The sequence below is a fragment of the Argopecten irradians genome, chromosome 1 (genome assembly GCF_041381155.1).
Source record: "Argopecten irradians isolate NY chromosome 1, Ai_NY, whole genome shotgun sequence".
Classification (NCBI taxonomy): Eukaryota; Metazoa; Mollusca; class Bivalvia; order Pectinida; family Pectinidae; genus Argopecten; species Argopecten irradians.
The window spans coordinates 4205906-4227751 of record NC_091134.1 but is presented as its reverse complement, the minus strand read 5'-3'; the positions used below and the strand labels follow the sequence as shown (position 1 = coordinate 4227751).

At 35.3% G+C, this 21846-nt stretch overlaps 2 protein-coding genes across 10 annotated transcripts in view; one reads left to right on the top strand and one right to left on the bottom strand.

Moving 5' to 3' along the window:
• Nucleotides 1–5378, top strand: part of LOC138315558 (uncharacterized) — a 34150-nt gene extending 28772 nt beyond the window's left edge. For all 9 annotated transcript variants that reach the window (XM_069256695.1, XM_069256678.1, XM_069256686.1 and 6 more), the window contains 6 exons: nt 1130–1249; nt 1760–1869; nt 2430–2664; nt 3039–3170; nt 3789–3873; nt 4351–5378. In XM_069256695.1, the coding sequence (XP_069112796.1) occupies nt 1130–1249; nt 1760–1869; nt 2430–2664; nt 3039–3170; nt 3789–3873; nt 4351–4427 (759 nt within the window). In that variant the 3' untranslated portion in view covers nt 4428–5378. The remainder of the gene's footprint in view (nt 1–1129; nt 1250–1759; nt 1870–2429; nt 2665–3038; nt 3171–3788; nt 3874–4350) is intronic.
• Nucleotides 5379–6068: 690 nt separating this feature from the next.
• On the bottom strand, nt 6069–20213 carry LOC138315612 (major facilitator superfamily domain-containing protein 8-like). Its single transcript, XM_069256763.1, has 12 exons — nt 20026–20213; nt 16752–16875; nt 16263–16390; nt 15711–15830; nt 15356–15435; nt 14676–15030; nt 14291–14364; nt 13909–13992; nt 13383–13515; nt 9088–9210; nt 8697–8827; nt 6069–8250 (listed from the first exon to the last, which is right to left on the bottom strand). Exons 1-12 carry the CDS (start codon nt 20102–20104, stop codon nt 8143–8145), a joined length of 1539 nt encoding a protein of 512 aa, XP_069112864.1. The 5' UTR covers nt 20105–20213; the 3' UTR covers nt 6069–8142.
• Nucleotides 20214–21846: the final 1633 nt, after the last annotated feature.

Here is a 21846-nt window from a genome sequence, read left to right as displayed (position 1 = left end):
TGACAAATTACATGTATTGGTTGATAATAGTTCGTCAAAATATCCCAACATACACCTACATCATTATATCATACATTTATATCGTCAAAAGTGAATAATATAATATCCAAATATCGGTAGGAGTGTGTAGACTGCATATTATTTTATATAAAATTCAAAACACTCTATCAGGTGTTGGATGTGTCATTTGGTTTGACTCAGTTTGTGAAGCAAATATAGCGGCAAAATCACTCTTCTGAAACCAGTGTTGCGAAAAAATTATTTTAGTCTTTGTGGTTTTTTGTCCTGATTTTGATAGATACCTGGTATTACGTTTTGTTGATAGAATGGCAGTAGCTTACAAAACTGTTTACTAACATCGCTTACTTAAAACAAATTGAAGAAACCACTAGTTGTGTTATTATCAGTCATGAAACATAGGCGTTGACGTTGTTTCGCATTCTGTGTAAAACGACTACGAAAACCCAGACGCATATGGCCACCTGGTTTAGTGATGTATGTATCATTAGATTGCAGTCCTTTATATATATAGACACATATCGCGTATATATCGCTGTTATATGAGTTAGTAGTTGAGGTACAATAGTTAGTGGATATTTATTAGATTGATTTACAACCGTAGAAAAGTCATATTATTTATAAACGTGCAAAAAGGCATATATATAGTTTGTATAAACTGGGCACAAATGTATTTTAATGATATTTGAATAGACATATCCCGCACACTGATATATTCTAGCAATGTACAACAGAAAAGCTAAAACTTTTTTCCTCTAATAGTGAATTGAGGAACGTTACGTTTCCCGTACAATTGATAAATGCAATTAGCAAAAGTGATATTGTATTATTATTCCATGTTTCATTATATTAAGTAAAAATTCGTTAAGATGTTGGAAAATAATATTGAAATGTGAAAACACCAAAATATGTATTTTATTCTAAAATGAGATAATTGAGCATCGTTTATAGTTTTTGAATGCTATCGCGATATGTAAAAGATGTAAAAATGTTGAGAACGCTCATTTCTTTTTTGATAATATGATTAACATCTCTATGACATATTTCACATATAATACCATATTACAATGTTACCAACATAATTATACTACGTTGCTACTATTTTTGTTAGGGAATCGATGATAAAGAGGCCCTGCTGGAACTTCTAGATGAAAACAGTGAACTCAGCAAACATTTAAAGAAAGCCTGGGAAACGACAGATATACCTGTGGAGGAAAAGGAAGGGTTTATGGTAAGTGTTTTCATTTTGTTTCGTACTCATAATTGGAACGATTTCGCGGGTATTTATTTTAGTCAATTCTTATCGCCCGCAAAATTTACAAAAAAAATGCAGTCCAATGTGAAAAGGTCAGTTGATTTACAGTATATAATGGGTTTTTTTTTAAATCTATTTAGCAACAGTCGTGTACGACTGTTAAAATTTCCTACGTGCGGTATTGTTACTACATTGATACAGTACAATATATAGAAAAAATTAATTGATGATTTCGTTTAAAGTGCATCACGACTTACAGAATAAATGGAGTAAATGGTACAAAATATTATTCGACAAGGTGGAAATAAACGAATTGTATCTGTATATAGAGACATGTAAAAAAAGAAGAGGATGTTATAAGATTAACTTATCAATAGGTCGCAGCCTCTTTTTTCAAATAAATTAACGTATATATATATTGAATGTCTTGAAATTTCTATCAAAGAAATTTCGTTTTAAAAGATATATTTGTTTCCGCATTGATAGAAAAATGGCGTGCTTGTGACGATGAAATCCGATGACATAGTGAGAAAGGCTGTGGCCATGGCGGAGAAACAGGTCCATCAGAGAGGCAAGGGCAACAAACAGGAGGAAGAGTAAGGGTTAACCAGAAGACCGATTAACTTTGTACTAACCAGCTGTATCTATTCCGAATTTGCATATTACAGAGTTATCTTCACTTGCGGAAAGGTACTGATTGTGACGTCATGTGTTTGCGAGCGTGACGTCATATTTTTCCGGAGAAAAAGACGTGAATTGCGCTCACAAAACAATAACGTAACAATCGATACCTTCCCGCAAGGAAGCTAACTCTGTAATGCAAAGACGGAATAGTATTGCTAACATTTTTACATTTCAATATAGTCTTTCGATACCAGTTGAATATGTATCTATGTATCCTTAGTATATTGTTACAGAGATAAACGCTATCATTAACGTAGAAGTTTCTATTTATATTTTAAACGTATCCGTTAATACTGTGTGAGTGACGTTTTTAAGAAGATTTAATATATATTTCTAGTTTTGTCTAGCCATATCTATCGTTGTGCACAAAACTTTCAACTTAAGTTAAATGGTAGATAGTCTTGACTACATCTTTGATTTGAAGAAAAAAAACAATCAATATAAATGTGTTGTCACTTTAAAATGGTTTCAGTTGGGATACGATTCTACAAGCAGAAAATAACCAGGCGAAATTCATGATGTCAGCGAACAAGATGAGAATAAACATCCTGCGAGATAAACTACTGCTCATAGACAAGAAGAGGAGGAAGGCTATCCAGCAGCGCAACAGAAGTGGGAGTAAGATAGAGTACAAGTACACTCCCAGTAAGTTCTTACGGGACACTGCTGAGGAGGAGGCTACGCAGACACCACGTCCAGCTATTACGGTAGGCATCATTGATATAGGATAAACTAAACTGATGCAATATTTTATTGACCGTTGAGCTTCAACAACGTTAAATAGTTCTGTTTTAAGCACAAGGCTTGATGAGTGCTGGCTAGCCAAATAGTTACACATGAACTCTGAACAAATGCGAGCTTATATTTCTGGTATCCCTGCTACAAAAGCAGAATTTGGCTTTATGTTCTATATATTACACTATATTATATACAAAGTTTCTTGACGCTTTTGCGAAAAATTTATCTATGCATTCAGATTATATTTGTATTTTAACAACTTTTTTACTATTTACTCCCATACTTACGGGTAAAAATCGGTTTGCTGTCGGAAATTAAACGTAAATTAAACGTTTTCTCACAGAACACGACTACAACACCTAGGTCACAGTCCACTCCTAGAACACCACTGGCGGTGCGTCAGAGATCGCTAGAGGACTGCACACGGCGGCTGAAAGACCCCGACTGCGATGATCAGGAAAATAACAGTGAAAAGGTACCATTAGAGTAATATATATATAAATTACGTCAACAAATTTAAATATAGCAGTAAAATTGCTCACAATTTTGTGTTTCGGTTTATGTTGTAAGGAGGTACATTTTAAGTACTCGATGACTATTATTGACTGAAAAGGTAATATATTCATTAGAACAACAACAAGAAGCCCAGAGGGCCCGTATCGCCCACCTGGTTTGTAATGCAGAACTGTATGACAAATAGCGATTTATAGGATTTAGCTCTATTTCCCTATTGGGCCCCGCCCCTCCTGCCCTCGGGGGTCATGGCAAGAATTTATACAAAATCTGTTCACCTTCCCCAAAGGTGTTTCTGGTAAAATTTGGTCAAAATCCATGTAGAACTCTATAACTAGTAGCGATTTAAAGGAAATGTTGACGGACGGATGGACGGACGACGGACGCCGCGCCATGACATAAGCTCACCGGCCCTTCGGGGCAGGTGAGCTAAAACTCATAAACAGGCGCTTCAGTAATATATTATTTACTATCAGTTATCATTGTGCATTAAATAAAGGTTCAAAATAAAGTGTGTATAGGTGTAAAATAACAGTTGGATTTTCGCTGTGCTTTAACGCCATATTTTTTATCGTCGTAGAGTCTGATACAGAGAAGGCCCAGCAGTGCAATAGTTACAAGGAGAGAGGCAAAACTTCGCCGGCGGCAGCAATACAGTCAACAAGGTAATGGACAATGGAAACCAAATATCACCACAGATATATCACATTTATTAGAATTGCTTATTGAGATACCTAAACTTATATAATTTGAAAGTATTATAGAAAGAGATGTCTTGTTGCAATAAATATTAATTTCGTCTATTTTAACAGTGCTACCAAATTTCATTGAAATCCCTTTAGTAGTTTTGGAGGAGTACCCACTTAATTCATATGTTAGAAAGATGCAAGGCTCTGAAAACTACCTAGGTATTTTGTTCCGGTATAGATTACACGGAGTTTGTGAGTAGTTGTTCGTCCATTGTGTCTACAATGGATGGACGGCCGACCTTAATCCAGTATTCCCCTTACTGTATTATTATTAATAGGTCATGGCAATGACGGCTAATGTATCTTGAAAATATGCGAGTCATGTACAATATAACATAAATCATACGCATAACTTTTTGTATACTTGAAACGCCACCCTGTTGTATTTTACAGGTTCTACCGAATCTCTACTCAGGAAGTCCGATCAAAGTATAGGACACAGTCAGAACTCTATAATATATCGTATATAACTCTTGAAATATTGTGTTGTCTGCTCTTGATTCATGTACATCTGATTATCATGATGTCATATAGAGAAATTTTACAAAGTGTCATGTATTTATTATCATTACAAGATGGCCTAGCCAAACATGCATCATTCAGGGAAACATATACTATGATGTTAAAACGATCCTTGTAGATGTATCAATCAAGAAACTTCTACTAGTTGGAATTTCTATAAATAGTTTGAGTAAATGGTACCATTTGGAGTATGTATAAAGTCAATACTTCATACAGTATAGAAGCTAATGAAAATGGGTTATAAAAATACTATTCAGGACATCAAATGAAACACTTAAAAACGAAAGCACGATTAAAATTGTTATATCTCTTTTGTTTATTGGTAAAGATACTTCGGGGTGGCCAAGTGGTTGAGATGCGGGGACATTTTATCACTGGTCATCCCAATGCTATTACTTTAAAACAAGTTTAAAACGAATATTTATGGATGTTTTACCTCAAAATAATGCTTCGTCGTCTAATAGGATGGTGTTTTAAAGCTATTTATCATATGATTGTCAGTTTATCAGATATTAAAACATTTATCTTTTTGTACTAGACTTATTAATAATTACAATGTTATAATAGTTTACATCTGTTAACGATTCATATGATATGAATTATATAGCGTATGCTGGTTCTGAACCCACAGAAGATGTGCCGTGTAAACGATCTGTGACTAAATGGTGGGTGAATAATTTTGCTGAAGTGCCCACAATAAATTATATTTTGAATGTTCAGAGACCCTATGAATCGCCAGATATATATTGTTTCACACGAAGTATTATAAACAGCATGTATTATTAACAGTTTTATCGTTATGTTTTAATTGTTTATGTAGAATTTACTATATGTGTATTTGTTGTCTGTGATATATATTGTTCTTGTTGATTTCACAATAAAACTATAACAAAACTTCAGTGACGTTCCATGGCTATGTTTTCCCTAGTCTACTTGCTGCATAGTTTCCGTCAATGTGTCCTTGTTTAGTTTCCTTTGCCCGCAACAAATATCAGAACTTATACAATTTATACCACATTGTTTATAATAGGTCTTTGTGGCTCTTGAGTGACATGATATCGTTGAAATATCATAGCCAAATTATATGATCGCCATTGCCATTCAATTGAATTACGTGGTTAACACTTTCATTTAAACATGATACATGTTCAATAAATGTTCCAAGTCTCTCATTTACATGATAATGGGCTATTTAACAACCTTGTATGTCATTTAAACTAATTTTGGAAAGCTTTTATCCCAACAAATTTGATGCATGTGCATCTTTTTGATATTAAAAAAAAATGATAAAAATTCTAGCATAATTAACGCTAACATTGAACGTCATTCATAGACCATAAAATTGATAATATTTTCTTGTGATCTTGATTGAAAGATATGGTCATCCACTTCTTGCTGAAAGCCATTAAATAGGTCTCTTGATGTCTTCCCTATTATGCATCATTGTTTGAAGCTTAATGTATTAAGATCCTGTGACCTTAATACAGATTAAAGCCATTTGTTTGAACCAAAATGCCTCATCAAAGCAACTTTTTTCCTCTTTTTGACTCTGATTTGATAATGTTTAATAGAAAACAAAAAACGACGAATTCGTCTTAAATAATTTATTAAAATTTGTATAAATATTTTTATCGTTTAAGTATAAATCTATAATTATATAAAACACTGATTTTAGCTCTCGCTAAACCATAGGGACTTTTGTTATGGAATCGTGTATATGAAAAAAAATATTACATCTACTAACTCAAATGCTTTCAGTTAAATCACATTTGATTGCTTGACATTATATAAATATTCTGAAAAACTGATGAATTAAAATCTTTGTCCAAAGCATTTATGCACACTGAAGTTATGCTAGTTTTATACCATGATTAGGACCAGTAAATGCAATCCTTATGCAAATAGTATCGTCATCTTTATGAAAGAAGTGGTATAGGGCTTGGCAGATGAAAGGGGTATGCACACCACTAATAAAACTAATTACACTGTTCACTTATTCATAAAAGACACTGCTGTAACCATGCAATCAAGATGGACACTGGTCAAGGCCACTGCTTGACCCCTCCCTACCCCCTGCTACCTCCTCTAGTTGTTTCATAATCTTCAATTTTACCTGTGTTTAATTTATTTCCACTCAGAACAAAATCATCATAGATATAGTTTTATGTCCTTTATAATATATTATTTTCCAATTTGGTTTTCAAATAAAAATAATAACATATCAGTTCTAAAATTTTATGAAGGGTGTATTTTTGACTGAAATAATTTTATTCTCTCAAATGAAGCATTAGTTATTTAGAATATGTTCTAATCAAATGAACTATGCATGGTCATTAAAGTGAATAGGAAACTCAACAGAATTTATTTTGATATGTGCATTAAGCTGGATATCCCTATTATAATACATAGGCAACATTCAGAGACAATATTTAATATGATGATGTAAACATCATCATATTAAATATTGTCTCTGAATGTCACAGAAGTTTGGGTATGATTATCACAGTGCGATCCATAGTCAAAATAATAATCTTCCTTGTTAAAAGAAACAATTAAAAAGTATTTGACAAAACATCAAATAAATACACTACATGACGGAAGCCATTGGTGCCAATTTAGATAAGAAAAATATAAAAAGTTTTGCAAATAAATGAAATACTATTGCGAATAAACACAATAGTTATTGCGAATAAACGCAATAATTAATTTTGCTTTTATCCACAATACTTTATTAATATTAATATCATTTTTCATATCTAATTTGACACCAACAGTACATACAAATTCATGATCCTTGTAAATATCATATGCAATACCACAAATCTGAGTATTTGAAACTTTACATTAGACATCAGTTAATCATAACAAACTCGATTGAGCAAAGTAAAAATTTATCAAATGAGGACACGAAAACAATGGCCTTTTAGTTTTTAAATCATCATTGACATCAAATTTTGTTTTATCTTTTCTTATAATGCTTAACACACACAATGAATTGTTTTATATCCACAAGACTCATTCGTGTTTATAAATTACTTCTTCACATGACATCAGACATACCAACATGTACTAGTATCCTGGTAAGTAAAACAAAGCCAAAACTCATTAAATATCCCTGAGTTTAATGAGTATCTAATTTTGAACTGATTTCTGGTATTTTTACCTTGAGTAATTGTGTAAAACTGAGGTATATAACATTTGAAATCAGTGACAATCTTTGACCGTTGATGACCTGGTAATTGCCCATTATATATGTATAACAAATAGCGTGTATATTATCATTTTGTGAATTCACGTTATAATGGCACTGTGTAACAAATTATATCATTACAGGAATTATCATTCTAAAATTTTAAACGACATTTGTAAAGGCAATCAACCTTGAAATATAAATGTCATGCAAAATAACATTTTAAAGGTCTTTCTTTCAGAACTAAAATTTTATTCTTGATAAATATACCTTTATTTTAACCAGGAAGTCAGGGCTATTTCGTTGCTAATTTACAATAAAGGTGGCAGCTACATGTAGGACACTGAAATCAGAATTCCTTTCACACATGTTATTGAGTGAAATATCTAAATATTCAAATATTTTTTTTTTAAATCTAAAAGTTAAGATATACTACTTTTGGAATGAAGTGTCAATTGTATGTACACGTTGTCCTATGATAACAGTGGTTGGTGTTCGTCTGGCTCCACTGGGTCTGAGGCCTGTACTGTGGCCGCCTCAACCTTTCTGTCTAGGCTACTGTAGGATAACAGGAACATAACCTAGGGTACAAAAATGGAATTAAAAAACAGTCATTTTGAAAACCAAATCTTATAACGGAAATTACATCATTGACATACAAATGTAAAACAAAAGCCATGACAATGAATCTAGTAAAATCAGTGTTGTATATGCAAAGTTTACAAAATAATGATATCAAAAGGATATCTATCCACAAAAAGATAATTCAAAGACAGAATATGACTATTCACATATACAGAAAAATGTAAGATGATGAAAAAACGAAACATAAATGTGTCTCTGTATGGTCACACTGACATAAAATTTAGCAGTGTTTAAATGTACTCGCCGGTTGTATCAATGCAATCCCAGACAACCAACGGATCACTTTGTATAAAGGTGAACAATTAAGGATTTCAGTTTTACAATTGTTGACTTAAATGATGAAACATGTGATGACTATAAAATCTCTGAATGAAGTCGTTACCATGGACATGACGAGTAATCCTAACATCACTCCTAACATGATGTAGGGCCAGGTTAGGGTAGATCCCGTCCATAACGGGCCGAGGATTGTACCACACCCCACCACGACTCTCCTCAGACCCTGACTTAGACCTACAATCATAAAAACAAAACAGAGATAAATGTTGACTAGCTCAGTTAAAATAAGTGGCTTAAAAGTGTAAATTGACACATAAGTTTTTCAATATATCAAAATTATTCATTAGTTAGAAAATAGAGTTCTGAAGATATGTGATGTATTGGCAGCGAATTGTAATTTTAATCTTTTTAAATGAGCTGGAAAACACCAGCAGTGATGTATTATTTGGCTGCGTTTGACTTTAACCGTAAAATCTGAATATAGAAAGTCTTACCCTGATGTTCCTTTTTAGTGACTTTAGAGTACAATGATATACTACACACAACCAGGAATGGTAGAGAAAACATATCTAGGACCATCCCGATTACAAACATAGGCAGGTTGGCACGGGGCGTATCTGAAATGTAAACAAAACAAAATCAACACACCATGTTCTGAATGCTGGACAATTCAGATTCTAAGCGTATATATATGACTTTATTATATAATGACATGGGAAAACATCTTACAGTGTTACAAGTATAACACTAATAATGTAAATATTCTAGTACATTCCTTGACATGACATTACTCCTAAAATCATCAAACCTTGCCTCATCAAGAAATCAGCATGTGTCTAATATGTGATCCTACTATTGACCTCAGCCGAATGCCATTAAATACTCATCATGCAAATAATTTTGTTAAATAATTATTTACCTACATGAGCCTTTGTCTAATTACCTGGATCACTATGTGGAATAGCGTACACCAGTCCTTGTCTAATTACCTGGATCACTATATGGAATAGCATACACCAGTCCTTGTCTAATTACCTGGATCACTATGTGGAATAGCATACACCAGTCCTTGTCTAATTACCTGGATCACTATGTGGAATAGCATACACCAGTCCTTGTCTAATTACCTGGATCACTATGTGGAATAGCATACACCAGTCCTTGTCTAATTACCTGGATCACTATGTGGAATAGCATACACCAGTCCTTGTCTAATTACCTGGATCACTATGTGGAATAGCATACACCAGTCCTTGTCTAATTACCTGGATCACTATGTGGAATAGCATACACCAGTCCTTGTCTAATTACCTGGATCACTATGTGGAATAGCATACACCAGTCCTTGTCTAATTACCTGGATCACTATGTGGAATAGCATACACCAGTCCTTGTCTAATTACCTGGATCACTATGTGGAATAGCGTACACCAGTCCTTGTCTAATTACCTGGATCACTATGTGGAATAGCATACACCAGCCCTTGTCTAATTACCTGGATCACTATGTGGAATAGCATACACCAGCCCTTGTCTAATTACCTGGATCACTATGTGGAATAGCATACACCAGTCCTTGTCTAATTACCTGGATCGCTATGTGGAATAGCATACACCAGCCCTTGTCTAATTACCTGGATCACTATGTGGAATAGCATACACCAGCCCTTGTCTAATTACCTGGATCACTATGTGGAAAAACATACAAGTCCTTGTCTAATTACCTGGATCACTATGTGGAAAAACATACAAGTCCTTGTCTAATTACCTGGATCACTATGTGGAATAGCATACACAAGTCCTTGTCTAATTACCTGGATCACTATGTGGAATAGCATACACCAGCTAGCCCTTGTCTAATTACCTGGATCACTATGTGGAATAGCATACACCAGCTAGCCCTTGTCTAATTACCTGGATCACTATGTGGAATAGCGTTCACCAGTCCTTGTCTAATTACCTTGATCGCAATGTGGAAAAACATACAAGTCCTTGTCTAATTACCTGGATCACTATGTGGAATAGCATACACCAGCTAGCCCTTGTCTAATTACCTGGATCACTATGTGGAATAGCGTTCACCAGTCCTTGTCTAATTACCTGGATCACTATGTGGAATAGCATACACCAGCCCTTGTCTAATTACCTTGATCGCCATGTGGAAAAACATACAAGTCCTTGTCTAATTACCTGGATCACTATGTGGAATAGCATACACCAGCTAGCCCTTGTCTAATTACCTGGATCACTATGTGGAATAGCATACACCAGCTAGCCCTTGTCTAATTACCTGGATCACTATGTGGAATAGCGTTCACCAGTCCTTGTCTAATTACCTTGATCGCCATGTGGAAAAACATACTAGTCCTTGTCTAATTACCTGGATCACTATGTGGAATAGCATACACCAGCCCTTGTCTAATTACCTGGATCACTATGTGGAATAGCGTTCACCAGTCCTTGTCTAATTACCTGGATCACTATGTGGAATAGCATACACCAGCCCTTGTCTAATTACCTGGATCACTATGTGGAATAGCATACACCAGCCCTTGTCTAATTACCTGGATCACTATGTGGAATAGCGTACACAAGCCCTTGTCTAATTACCTGGATCACTATGTGGAATAGCATACACCAGTCCTTGTCTAATTACCTGGATCGCTATGTGGAATAGCGTACACAAGTCCTTGTCTAATTACCTGGATCACTATGTGGACTAGCATACACCAGCCCTTGTCTAATTACCTGGATCACTATGTGGACTAGCATACACCAGCCCTTGTCTAATTACCTGGATCACTATGTGGAATAGCGTACACAAGTCCTTGTCTAATTACCTGGATCACTATGTGGACTAGCATACACCAGCCCTTGTCTAATTACCTGGATCACTATGTGGAATAGCGTACACAAGTCCTTGTCTAATTACCTGGATCACTATGTGGAATAGCGTACACCAGTCCTTGTCTAATTACCTGGATCACTATGTGGAATAGCATACACCAGTCCTTGTCTAATTACCTGGATCACTATGTGGAATAGCATACACCAGCCCTTGTCTAATTACCTGGATCACTATGTGGAATAGCGTACACAAGTCCTTGTCTAATTACCTGGATCACTATGTGGAATAGCATACACCAGCCCTTGTCTAATTACCTGGATCACTATGTGGAATAGCATACACCAGCCCTTGTCTAATTACCTGGATCACTATGTGGAATAGCATACACCAGTCCTTGTCTAATTACCTGGATCGCTATGTGGAATAGCATACACCAGCCCTTGTCTAATTACCTGGATCACTATGTGGAATAGCATACACCAGCCCTTGTCTAATTACCTGGATCACTATGTGGAAAAACATACAAGTCCTTGTCTAATTACCTGGATCACTATGTGGAAAAACATACAAGTCCTTGTCTAATTACCTGGATCACTATGTGGAATAGCATACACAAGTCCTTGTCTAATTACCTGGATCACTATGTGGAATAGCATACACCAGCTAGCCCTTGTCTAATTACCTGGATCACTATGTGGAATAGCATACACCAGCTAGCCCTTGTCTAATTACCTGGATCACTATGTGGAATAGCGTTCACCAGTCCTTGTCTAATTACCTTGATCGCCATGTGGAAAAACATACAAGTCCTTGTCTAATTACCTGGATCACTATGTGGAATAGCATACACCAGCTAGCCCTTGTCTAATTACCTGGATCACTATGTGGAATAGCGTTCACCAGTCCTTGTCTAATTACCTGGATCACTATGTGGAATAGCATACACCAGCCCTTGTCTAATTACCTTGATCGCCATGTGGAAAAACATACAAGTCCTTGTCTAATTACCTGGATCACTATGTGGAATAGCATACACCAGCTAGCCCTTGTCTAATTACCTGGATCACTATGTGGAATAGCATACACCAGCTAGCCCTTGTCTAATTACCTGGATCACTATGTGAATAGCGTTCACCAGTCCTTGTCTAATTACCTTGATCGCCATGTGGAAAAACATACAAGTCCTTGTCTAATTACCTGGATCACTATGTGGAATAGCATACACCAGCTAGCCCTTGTCTAATTACCTGGATCACTATGTGGAATAGCGTTCACCAGTCCTTGTCTAATTACCTGGATCACTATGTGGACTAGCATAACACCAGCCCTTGTCTAATTACCTGGATCACTATGTGGAATAGCATACACCAGCCCTTGTCTAATTACCTGGATCACTATGTGGAATAGCGTACACAAGCCCTTGTCTAATTACCTGGATCACTATGTGGAATAGCATACACCAGTCCTTGTCTAATTACCTGGATCGCTATGTGGAATAGCGTACACAAGTCCTTGTCTAATTACCTGGATCACTATGTGGACTAGCATACACCAGCCCTTGTCTAATTACCTGGATCACTATGTAGACTAGCATACACCAGCCCTTGTCTAATTACCTGGATCACTATGTGGAATAGCGTACACAAGTCCTTGTCTAATTACCTGGATCACTATGTGGACTAGCATACACCAGCCCTTGTCTAATTACCTGGATCACTATGTGGAATAGCGTACACAAGTCCTTGTCTAATTACCTGGATCACTATGTGGAATAGCGTACACCAGTCCTTGTCTAGTTACCTGGATCACTATGTGGAATAGCGTACACCAGCCCTTGTCTAATTACCTGGATCACTATGTGGAATAGCGTACACCAGCTAGCCCTTGTCTAATTACCTGGATCACTATGTGGAATAGCGTACACCAGTCCTTGTCTAATTACCTGGATCACTATGTGGAATAGCGTACACCAGCCAGCCACACGCCAGTATCAGGGTAGATAACCCCAGTAGTATCATAGTTCTGTCCTGTAGATGTTTACTAAGGTACCGTACCAGCATAAACACTAATATTATCTGCAAAGTATCAATTGACAAAGACAAATAAGCAAAATTACAGTCTCCTGAAAGTATTGTGTGGAAAATAGTTTTCTTTGATGTATAGGACAGGGTCAAAATGCACTTATTCTGACCTACTTTTAAAACATGATGATTTTGACCTTGATCTCCTCAGAAAACCTTCAACCACAGATTAAAGTTCCTTGAGGTCAATTACAAGTAGTATATATAGTGTCTGGGATACAGAACAGATCAAAATAATGTGAGAAAGAACTGACAGAAGGACAAATAAACACAACGGAAAATACTAATGAACAGTCCACCTGTCCTCATACTAGTTATACTACATATACTGTAATTGGGTGAGGAAGGGCTGATAAGTAATCCCAAATCAAAACTAGTAAAATCTACCTCTACAGCAGCACAGCAGTACATTATACTGTTCTCTAGTTCTCCCCAGTGTAGAAGTTTCTGTAGTGTAGAGGTCACCATTGTCTGAAACAAACAGAATATAAATATACAAAAACATATAATTGTGTAGTAAAATAGAAAAGAATATAGGTACAAAATTTCATAAAAAAGCTCATTTAATTATGTACCCGCTAATCATATATGCTTTACAGTTAATGTTAATTTTTAATAAAAATATGAGCGATTCAAATAGGACAACTAATTTTTTAACACATAAAAATGAATGTCTTCCCATCAATATTATATTGGTATCCCAATGGTGATTTCACGATTTACAAATAACTTACATGAATTTCCACTCAAGAATGAAGAATATACTAACCTCAAATCCAACCTGGTTGAAAAAGCTGTTAAATTGTACGGCCATCAACACTACTACTTCCTCTCTAATGTATTCTATAAGGTAGATACACAATTAAAATTACAACAAACATATGTACAGTGTACATCCGCTTGTTTTCATGTTACATAAGTGATAGGAATGACATTGACATACCTAAATGTGTATCAGAATCTGCTGATAAATATCCTGACATTTTAAAAAGTTTATGGGATAAATGAAAATACTTAAAAAGTTGTCATTGAAAAGAGGATATACAATGTACATGGTAAATTTCCAATATGGCCTATTTTTTGCCACAGCCATAACCAGAAATATTTTGTTTTATTTTTTAAAACATTTCGTTTGTTCTTCATTCAAAATTTACCTTTAAAGATAAAACTCCATGATAATTTTTGAATAGCAGGACTTTTTGAATCTTCAGTTGTGGAAGAAATTTCTTGTGGACGGGGCTTGGAATTATTTCCCCTTGAAATGTTGGATTCTTGTTGAGAGGATGAACTGCCATGTATTTCCATGTATCTCTGTTCACTTTCATTTACAGTGTGAAGTAAATCCCTCTCGGTAGTACTTTGGTTTAGAACAGCACTGTAGTTCTGGATTGTTTCAGGTTTGTTTTTACATTTCTCCTTAGCGGCAGCCTCAGTCTGGATCCTGTGTAGATCTGTATACATGATGAGTAGAAGTAGAGACTGAAGGCCCCAAAGTACTGCCATGAATAACTGTAAAAATCCAAAATGGATAATTACTGTACAACATAATAGAACCTTATTCAATATGCTAGCCCCCATTCTTTCAAATGTTTACCCAGGATATTCCATGTAAACAAATAGGTAAAAACAAATATATCGAAAACACTTTTATAGCAATTCAGTTGTGGACTCACATTTGATTCTTAATGTACATTCATTTTATAAGGTATTACAATATATATGGTCAAAATTACTTTTAATATATAGAATAGAAATTACATAATCAAGGTATATTAATCAAAAAGTAAAATTTGTATTCATTATGAAAAGTCCACAACCGGTCTGTATGACTTACCCCTGGTACGCTGAATTTATCCACCAAAAATGGACCAATATGGAAGTTTGCTAAACGTAGGAATAAATTCAAGCCTGGTCCTGTGAATATAAAGAATGGCTCAATCGTTAACATTCAACAATGTGATGTCAGGTTCTTCATTGATGCTCATGGTCTTGATGATATTAGATAAGTCCTATATTTATTTTCAGAAAATACCTTTCTTATGAATTTTGATAGTTATTGATTTCTACTATATATAGACACAATATGAATTGAACTAAATTAATAAGTAGTAACAACATTTGCACACTTTAAATAATAGGTATGTTAAAAGCTGGAAGATACATGTGTAGAAGTTCTTGTCCATTCCTACCTAGGAGAAGACCACACTGTCTGATGGAGATCATTAGAGAGATTATCCCTGTCCTCTCCTGTTCTGTGGTGACGCGAGCAATTTCCCCGAGGATTACAGACTCGCCTCCTCCACCAAAACCTGGCAAACCAAATCAAATGTATTGAGAAATGTGAAATATATCTTCTTTGTTAATGAATTTTACAAAATTGCAGGTCAGACCTTCAATTCTAAGACTTTTTAGCAGTAATTATATACTGTATTCTACAAAACAACATTTTGGAATCAAGACTAACATTTTGGAATCAAGACTATTCAATGATAAAATTAAAATAAATAAGAGTGTGTTTCTATTGTTTCTTCATATTTGTTACAGACAAAATTAAAAGATTCTCCAGGATTGAGTGGAAAAGTAGGAAAAATACTTTTGTACCATAGGATAAAATAAAATATTAAAATATAATAAAGCAGATACAATGTAGATAAATATATCAAGATGTAAAACAGATATACCATGTACCAAGTTAAATGTATGCCATTTAAACTGTATGTGTGCACATGTGTATTACATACCCACAACCAATCTGCTGGCCAGAAGGAACCACTGACTCACTCCCATTAAATACATGAAATTTCCTCCCACCTGGACTACTGCACATAGTATAATTATCACTTTAGGTTTCCTTGATCGGTCAGCCCATCTACAGTGTAAAAATTAAAGGGTAGAAGGTTAAAAGATTTCTAACAAATTAGCAGTTTATTGTTAGTGTATGTAAGGTTACAGTTATAATGTAAGAAAACTGTCAACTCTGGCTAATCAGAGAAGTCAAATTATAGAATAGTCAAACCTCTATAAATACAAATGTACAATTTAAAGTAAACAGTATTTTTGTGTAACCCAAGTATTTGAGTTAAGTTTGCTGAAAACCAAAATACATCTTGTTCTTCTGCATCTTCAAAGCCTGCTAATTGTTTAATAAAAATGTGTGTTTAAAACTAAATTCATTAACTCTTACAATTAGAATAGAAAGTATGAGTCCTTAATTATCACTGCCTAATTACCGTCCTAGAAGTGGGCTGGATACCATGGCGGCCAGGCTATAGGCTGATAGTAGGATCCCTAACATATACTCTGGGGAATCAAACCGCTGCTGGATATACAGCCACAGGGTAGGCAGGACCACAGCTGTAACAAACAAGTCAACATCAGCCTCTTTTTGTCCTACTAAAGACTAAAGCTAAATACATACCTAGATTCAATCCAGTTAGCTAAGGCTTGGTTCATACTTCGAGCTTTGTCTGCTCAAATTTTCATGAAATAAACACTAAACAATAGGATCCCTAATATAGAAGGGATGCAATTTATTTTAACTGATTTATTATTATAAGGAAATGTAATTTGAAATTTCTTGAAACATTTTAGAAAAGGTTGGCAAAAACAATGCCATAATGGCCTTATAAGCATAAGGCCAGATGCCACACAAGTTACTTTTTCATTTAAAGATGTTAAACATATTAACAATAACCTGTGAAAATCAAAATGTAAAAAAAATTTTTATAAATGCACCAAAGAGTATACCTCGTAATATAAGATTCAACAACAGCTTTGATTTTCTCAATGTCTCTTGAAGAACAACTCAAATTATCTTTAATTTATCGCCGAAACAAGTGAAGCCTGTATCACAGGAGCTTGACATTCTGTCCATAATATATTATAGCATAAATATATATATAAAAAATTCGCCTTATATACTTGTAACAGGAGAGGAGAAAATGTAGCGGCCAGACCGGGATTTGAACCTGGGTCCCTCTGAACACTAGAGGAGTGCTCTACCCACTTAGCTACCTCAGGTCACCGATGATCGTTCAAGTCCAATCCCGCTACACTCCTCCCTCCTTTCTCGATGTCTTCGCTCTCGAAGACATATAGGACCCTTCTAAAAACCACCACTTTGGACTTAGTTGGGCGCCAATTCTGTAATAGGAGAGGAGAAAATGTAGTGGCCAGACCGGGATTTGAACCTGGGACCCTCCGAACACTAGCTGAGTGCTCTATCGGTTGAGCTACCTGGTCACCGAAATCGACCCAGTCCAATCCTGCTACATACTACATGTATATAAAAAAAATACATATTTATAATACATGTAGTATATAGGCCTCGGGGGTATTCTTTTATATATTTATGCTATATACAGTATATTATGGACAGAACGTCAAGCTCCTGTGCCTCATGATCAGTGCCCGTTAATCCAATAATATTAGACGTCGATATTGAGAAAATTCTGATGGGCAATATCGACCGACCTAATGATCAAAAGTGTCTCGTCAGGCCTAACTCTAACATTGTTGGAGTACTGTCACTGGTGGATATAAAACTCTGAATTTCCTTGTTTTTGGGTAGTTTTAACCAACAACTCTGAGTTTTTCAGCGTGTTACGATTGTATTCAGAGTGGTGAGGTTATATTCAGTGTGGTCAGGTTATATTCAGAATTGTAACCGAAAACTCAGTGTGTAACATTATATTCAGAGTGAAGACCGAAAACTCAGCGTGTTACATTATATTCAGAGTGAAGACCGAAAACTCAGCGTGTTATATTATATTCAGAGTGAAGACCGAAAACTCAGCGTGTTATATTATATTCAGAGTGAAGACCGAAAACTCAGCGTGTTACATTATATTCAGAGTGAAGACCGAAAACTCAGCGTGTTACATTATATTCAGAGTGAAGACCGAAAACTCAGCGTGTTACATTATATTCAGAGTGAACCATGAAAACTCAAATTGTTACATTATATTCAGAGTGAAGACCGAAAACTCAGAGTGGAAGATTAAATTCAGCCTGTCAGATTAAACTCAGCGTGTCCGATTATATTCAGTGTGTTCTGTTAAATTCAGAGTTGTCCGGTTAAACTCAGCATGTCCAATTATATTCAGCGTGTTCTGTTAAATTCAGAGTTTTGTGTCAATCAAACTTTTGCAGAGCTGGGACCCCGGGTCGGTCCTACCTAGCCACGGGGGGCATCACACCTCGTATGCTACTGCGTAGTTGAGCTGTCAATCACTGGCCCGGTACAGGCACTGTTCCTCAGAAAAAATAGTGTGAGGTCAAAGAATGTTTATATCCAGGTCCTCAAAATGTACACGTACGAGATATAGCCGCTAAACAATTGATAATTATTTATGTTAATTTTATAGTGGTGGCATAATTTTCAGCAACGGGATCTAATGTTGGTGACATCAGTCTAATATAATAGAGACGGTCAAATGAAGCGACCGAGTCCGAGTCAAATATTGAAGGACAACATGTAGACTCTATTACTAGATCTCGACGATACGAACAACTATATGTGTATGACAAATAATTCAATGGACTCCAAATTCCCTTATCCCGCACCTTAAAGTGTCTCTACTAATATGAATTTTGACACCATTTTTCGAAAAACATCACTGATTATCAATGTCCATTCTTAAATTTATATTGACCGTCTGAATTATTACGACCTTTTCTGAACTTACCATCACTAGTCTTTTTCATCGTAACATGTCTAAAACTATAGCCAGGACTAAATACAATTGTCCGTGGTCAATAACTAATTTGTTATGACATACGAATTCATAAAACCTTCTTGTGTACGTATAGTGTATCGTCTCTAATTTAGCTAACGACCGCTATATAGCTTTACCAATATACTTCCAGGAATTGTTTAAGAAAGGAACTTTATCGGTTTCTCAATATGAGTTTCATACTCATTGTCTAATGAAGATGGCCTTTATTTTAAGTTAAATGTATGCAAGCCTCATCCACAGACGACACTCTTCAGCCTCCTGCTGTGATAGACAGATTTACCTGTGTCCGGTCGGCTAACTGGTCATCGGAAGCAAGGACAAATAAATATGAATTCTGAGATGCTGAATTTAATCTTACACTCTGAGTTTTCGGTCTTCACTCTGAATATAATATAACAGGCTGAGTTTTCGGTCTTCACTCTGAATATAGTGTAACACGCTGAGTTTTCGGTCTTCACTCTGAATATGATGTTACACACTGAGTTTTCGGTTACATGTATACTAGCTAGCTCTACATGTAAGTTACTGTATAACCTAGTACTGTCAGTGCTGCTCAGTAACTACATACATGTAAGTACTGTAATCTGTATTGTAGTTACTGAACATGTGTATTTGTAGTTATTGCACATGTGTATTTGTAGTTATTGCACGTGTGTATCTGTAGTTATTGTACATGTGTATCTGAAGTTATTGTACAAGTGTATCTGTACTGTACTGTTAGGCCTGTTCGTTACTGTAACATCGGTGTATCTCAGTAGTTACTTACCATATTCAATGCCTCCCATTAAAAAGAAGAACCCCAGAGTTACGTATGATATGCGTTTTCTTGTTTTCAGTGTAACCATGCTGAATTCCGCAAAATCTAACGATGTTTATATATAGTAGTCGGTAAGCAGCTCAAGGGACATGTTGCAATCATCCAGGTAAATTTCTCAGCGACGTATTAGAGTTACTCCCCCTACCGGAACCGCGAACTTTTGATAGGTGTGAGGCCCAAGTGGGATATTTTTTCGGTGGAGGGAAAGCGTTAATTTTTTAAGTACATGTTGTACCTCCATCGCATGTCATTTAAAAAAATATGTAGTTTACCGTTTTTACTGAAATTTTTACGCTAACATTTTTGTTTCTTCTTTTTTTAAATTGATCTATTTTTTTTTCTAAAGCTTGAATTAGAAAATCCAGAAACATGTACATTATGTACATGTATTTCTGAAAAATATAAATGAACATTATTATAATAGTTAATTCACACAGATAATTAACATCTTTATTGCGTTAGTATCAACTCTGTTTATAAGTATAATTGTAAGATACCTCCGACATTGATTGTAATTTAGATGATATTTGAAAAGAAATCCTATATTGCAGAGGGATCTTGGCGCCATGAAAGGGAAAGGGGGTATATTATCTGCATTTTTTTTTACTGATTTCCTTCAACTATTGTTGTCCTTCTACTAGTAAAACTTTATAAGTTTGCTCACATTAGGTTTCTTAATAGTCAGTTCAATAGTCAAACTTAATGTGGTCACTATATCTCAGCCATGTTATAATGCATACTAGGATTTGTAAGAAGACCCAGCCTACATTTTACAAGTTTAATTTGAGGAAGCTAGACAGACCTTTTCAATGTAAACATAGAACTCAGAATAGAACGTTAAGCATAACATTGTTATCTAGTTTTGAACACTATGTAATAAGAATTTAATGATTTGCATACGACCTTTAGATGAACCCGCTACTGTTACTATCATACGATGAACACTTTTCGATCATAGTCCAAGTACATATATACACAAAGTTCTACTGTACCACTTTATAGATATGATATTTATGGTAAGTTTAGACATCAGGAAAATTAAATCGCGTAATTACCATGGAGGAGTCGACGAGACTTAAAAAATGCAGAATTACTAATGTTTAATGAACTGCCTTCAATTTCTGGTAATTCAGTCACAATATAAATGGTATACGAACATAAAATAACTTAAACATTATGAGAAAAAACACATTAACTGGACAAAAATCAAGAAGTCGTGTGTAGACTTTTTATTTGTTAACAGACAGTTTGTGAATTATTAAGGCAACATTCCAATAAAGTCGCCATGACAGACAGAGCATCATACACGTGTAATATATATATATGTAATATATATTTATGTGACCACCAGAGAAGTATCCGGAATTATTGTCCATATTCTGTTTGGAGATTTACTTGTAACAGTTCCGGTTGATAAACACGTGGATTCAAGCAAAGAAGTCTTTTCGTTATTTCTCTCACTGCCAAGCCTATATCCATTACACACGATTTGATCATGCAGCAAACTACTCCCAAAGATACCTACCCAACACTACTATTATTAATATACAGGAGATGGAATGCCTGGGGAGCTAAAAAGTTACTAATATCTTCTGTGTAATGGTCCAAAACATTTGCCTGACATTTCCATTCGGCGTATTGTAATTTGGTGTTTAATAATGAGTTCATTATGCACCGACTTCCGATCAATAAAAAGGCATGCGGCTACAGTATAGCTATTTTTTTCTTTGATGTGGAACTATGGCGGATTTGGAAGGGGACCCAAAGGTC

Bases quoted from the DNA above. Each gene is read 5' to 3' on its own strand.
- LOC138315612 (XM_069256763.1), bottom strand. From the start codon at position 20,104: ATGGTTACACTGAAAACAAGAAAACGCATATCATACGTAACTCTGGGG. The intron at 15,031-15,355 runs GTAAGTCATACA...GGATTTTTACAG, and splicing joins ATAAATTCAGCGTACCAGGG to TTATTCATGGCAGTACTTTG. The intron at 13,993-14,290 runs GTTAGTATATTC...TGTTTGTTTCAG, and splicing joins TCAACCAGGTTGGATTTGAG to ACAATGGTGACCTCTACACT.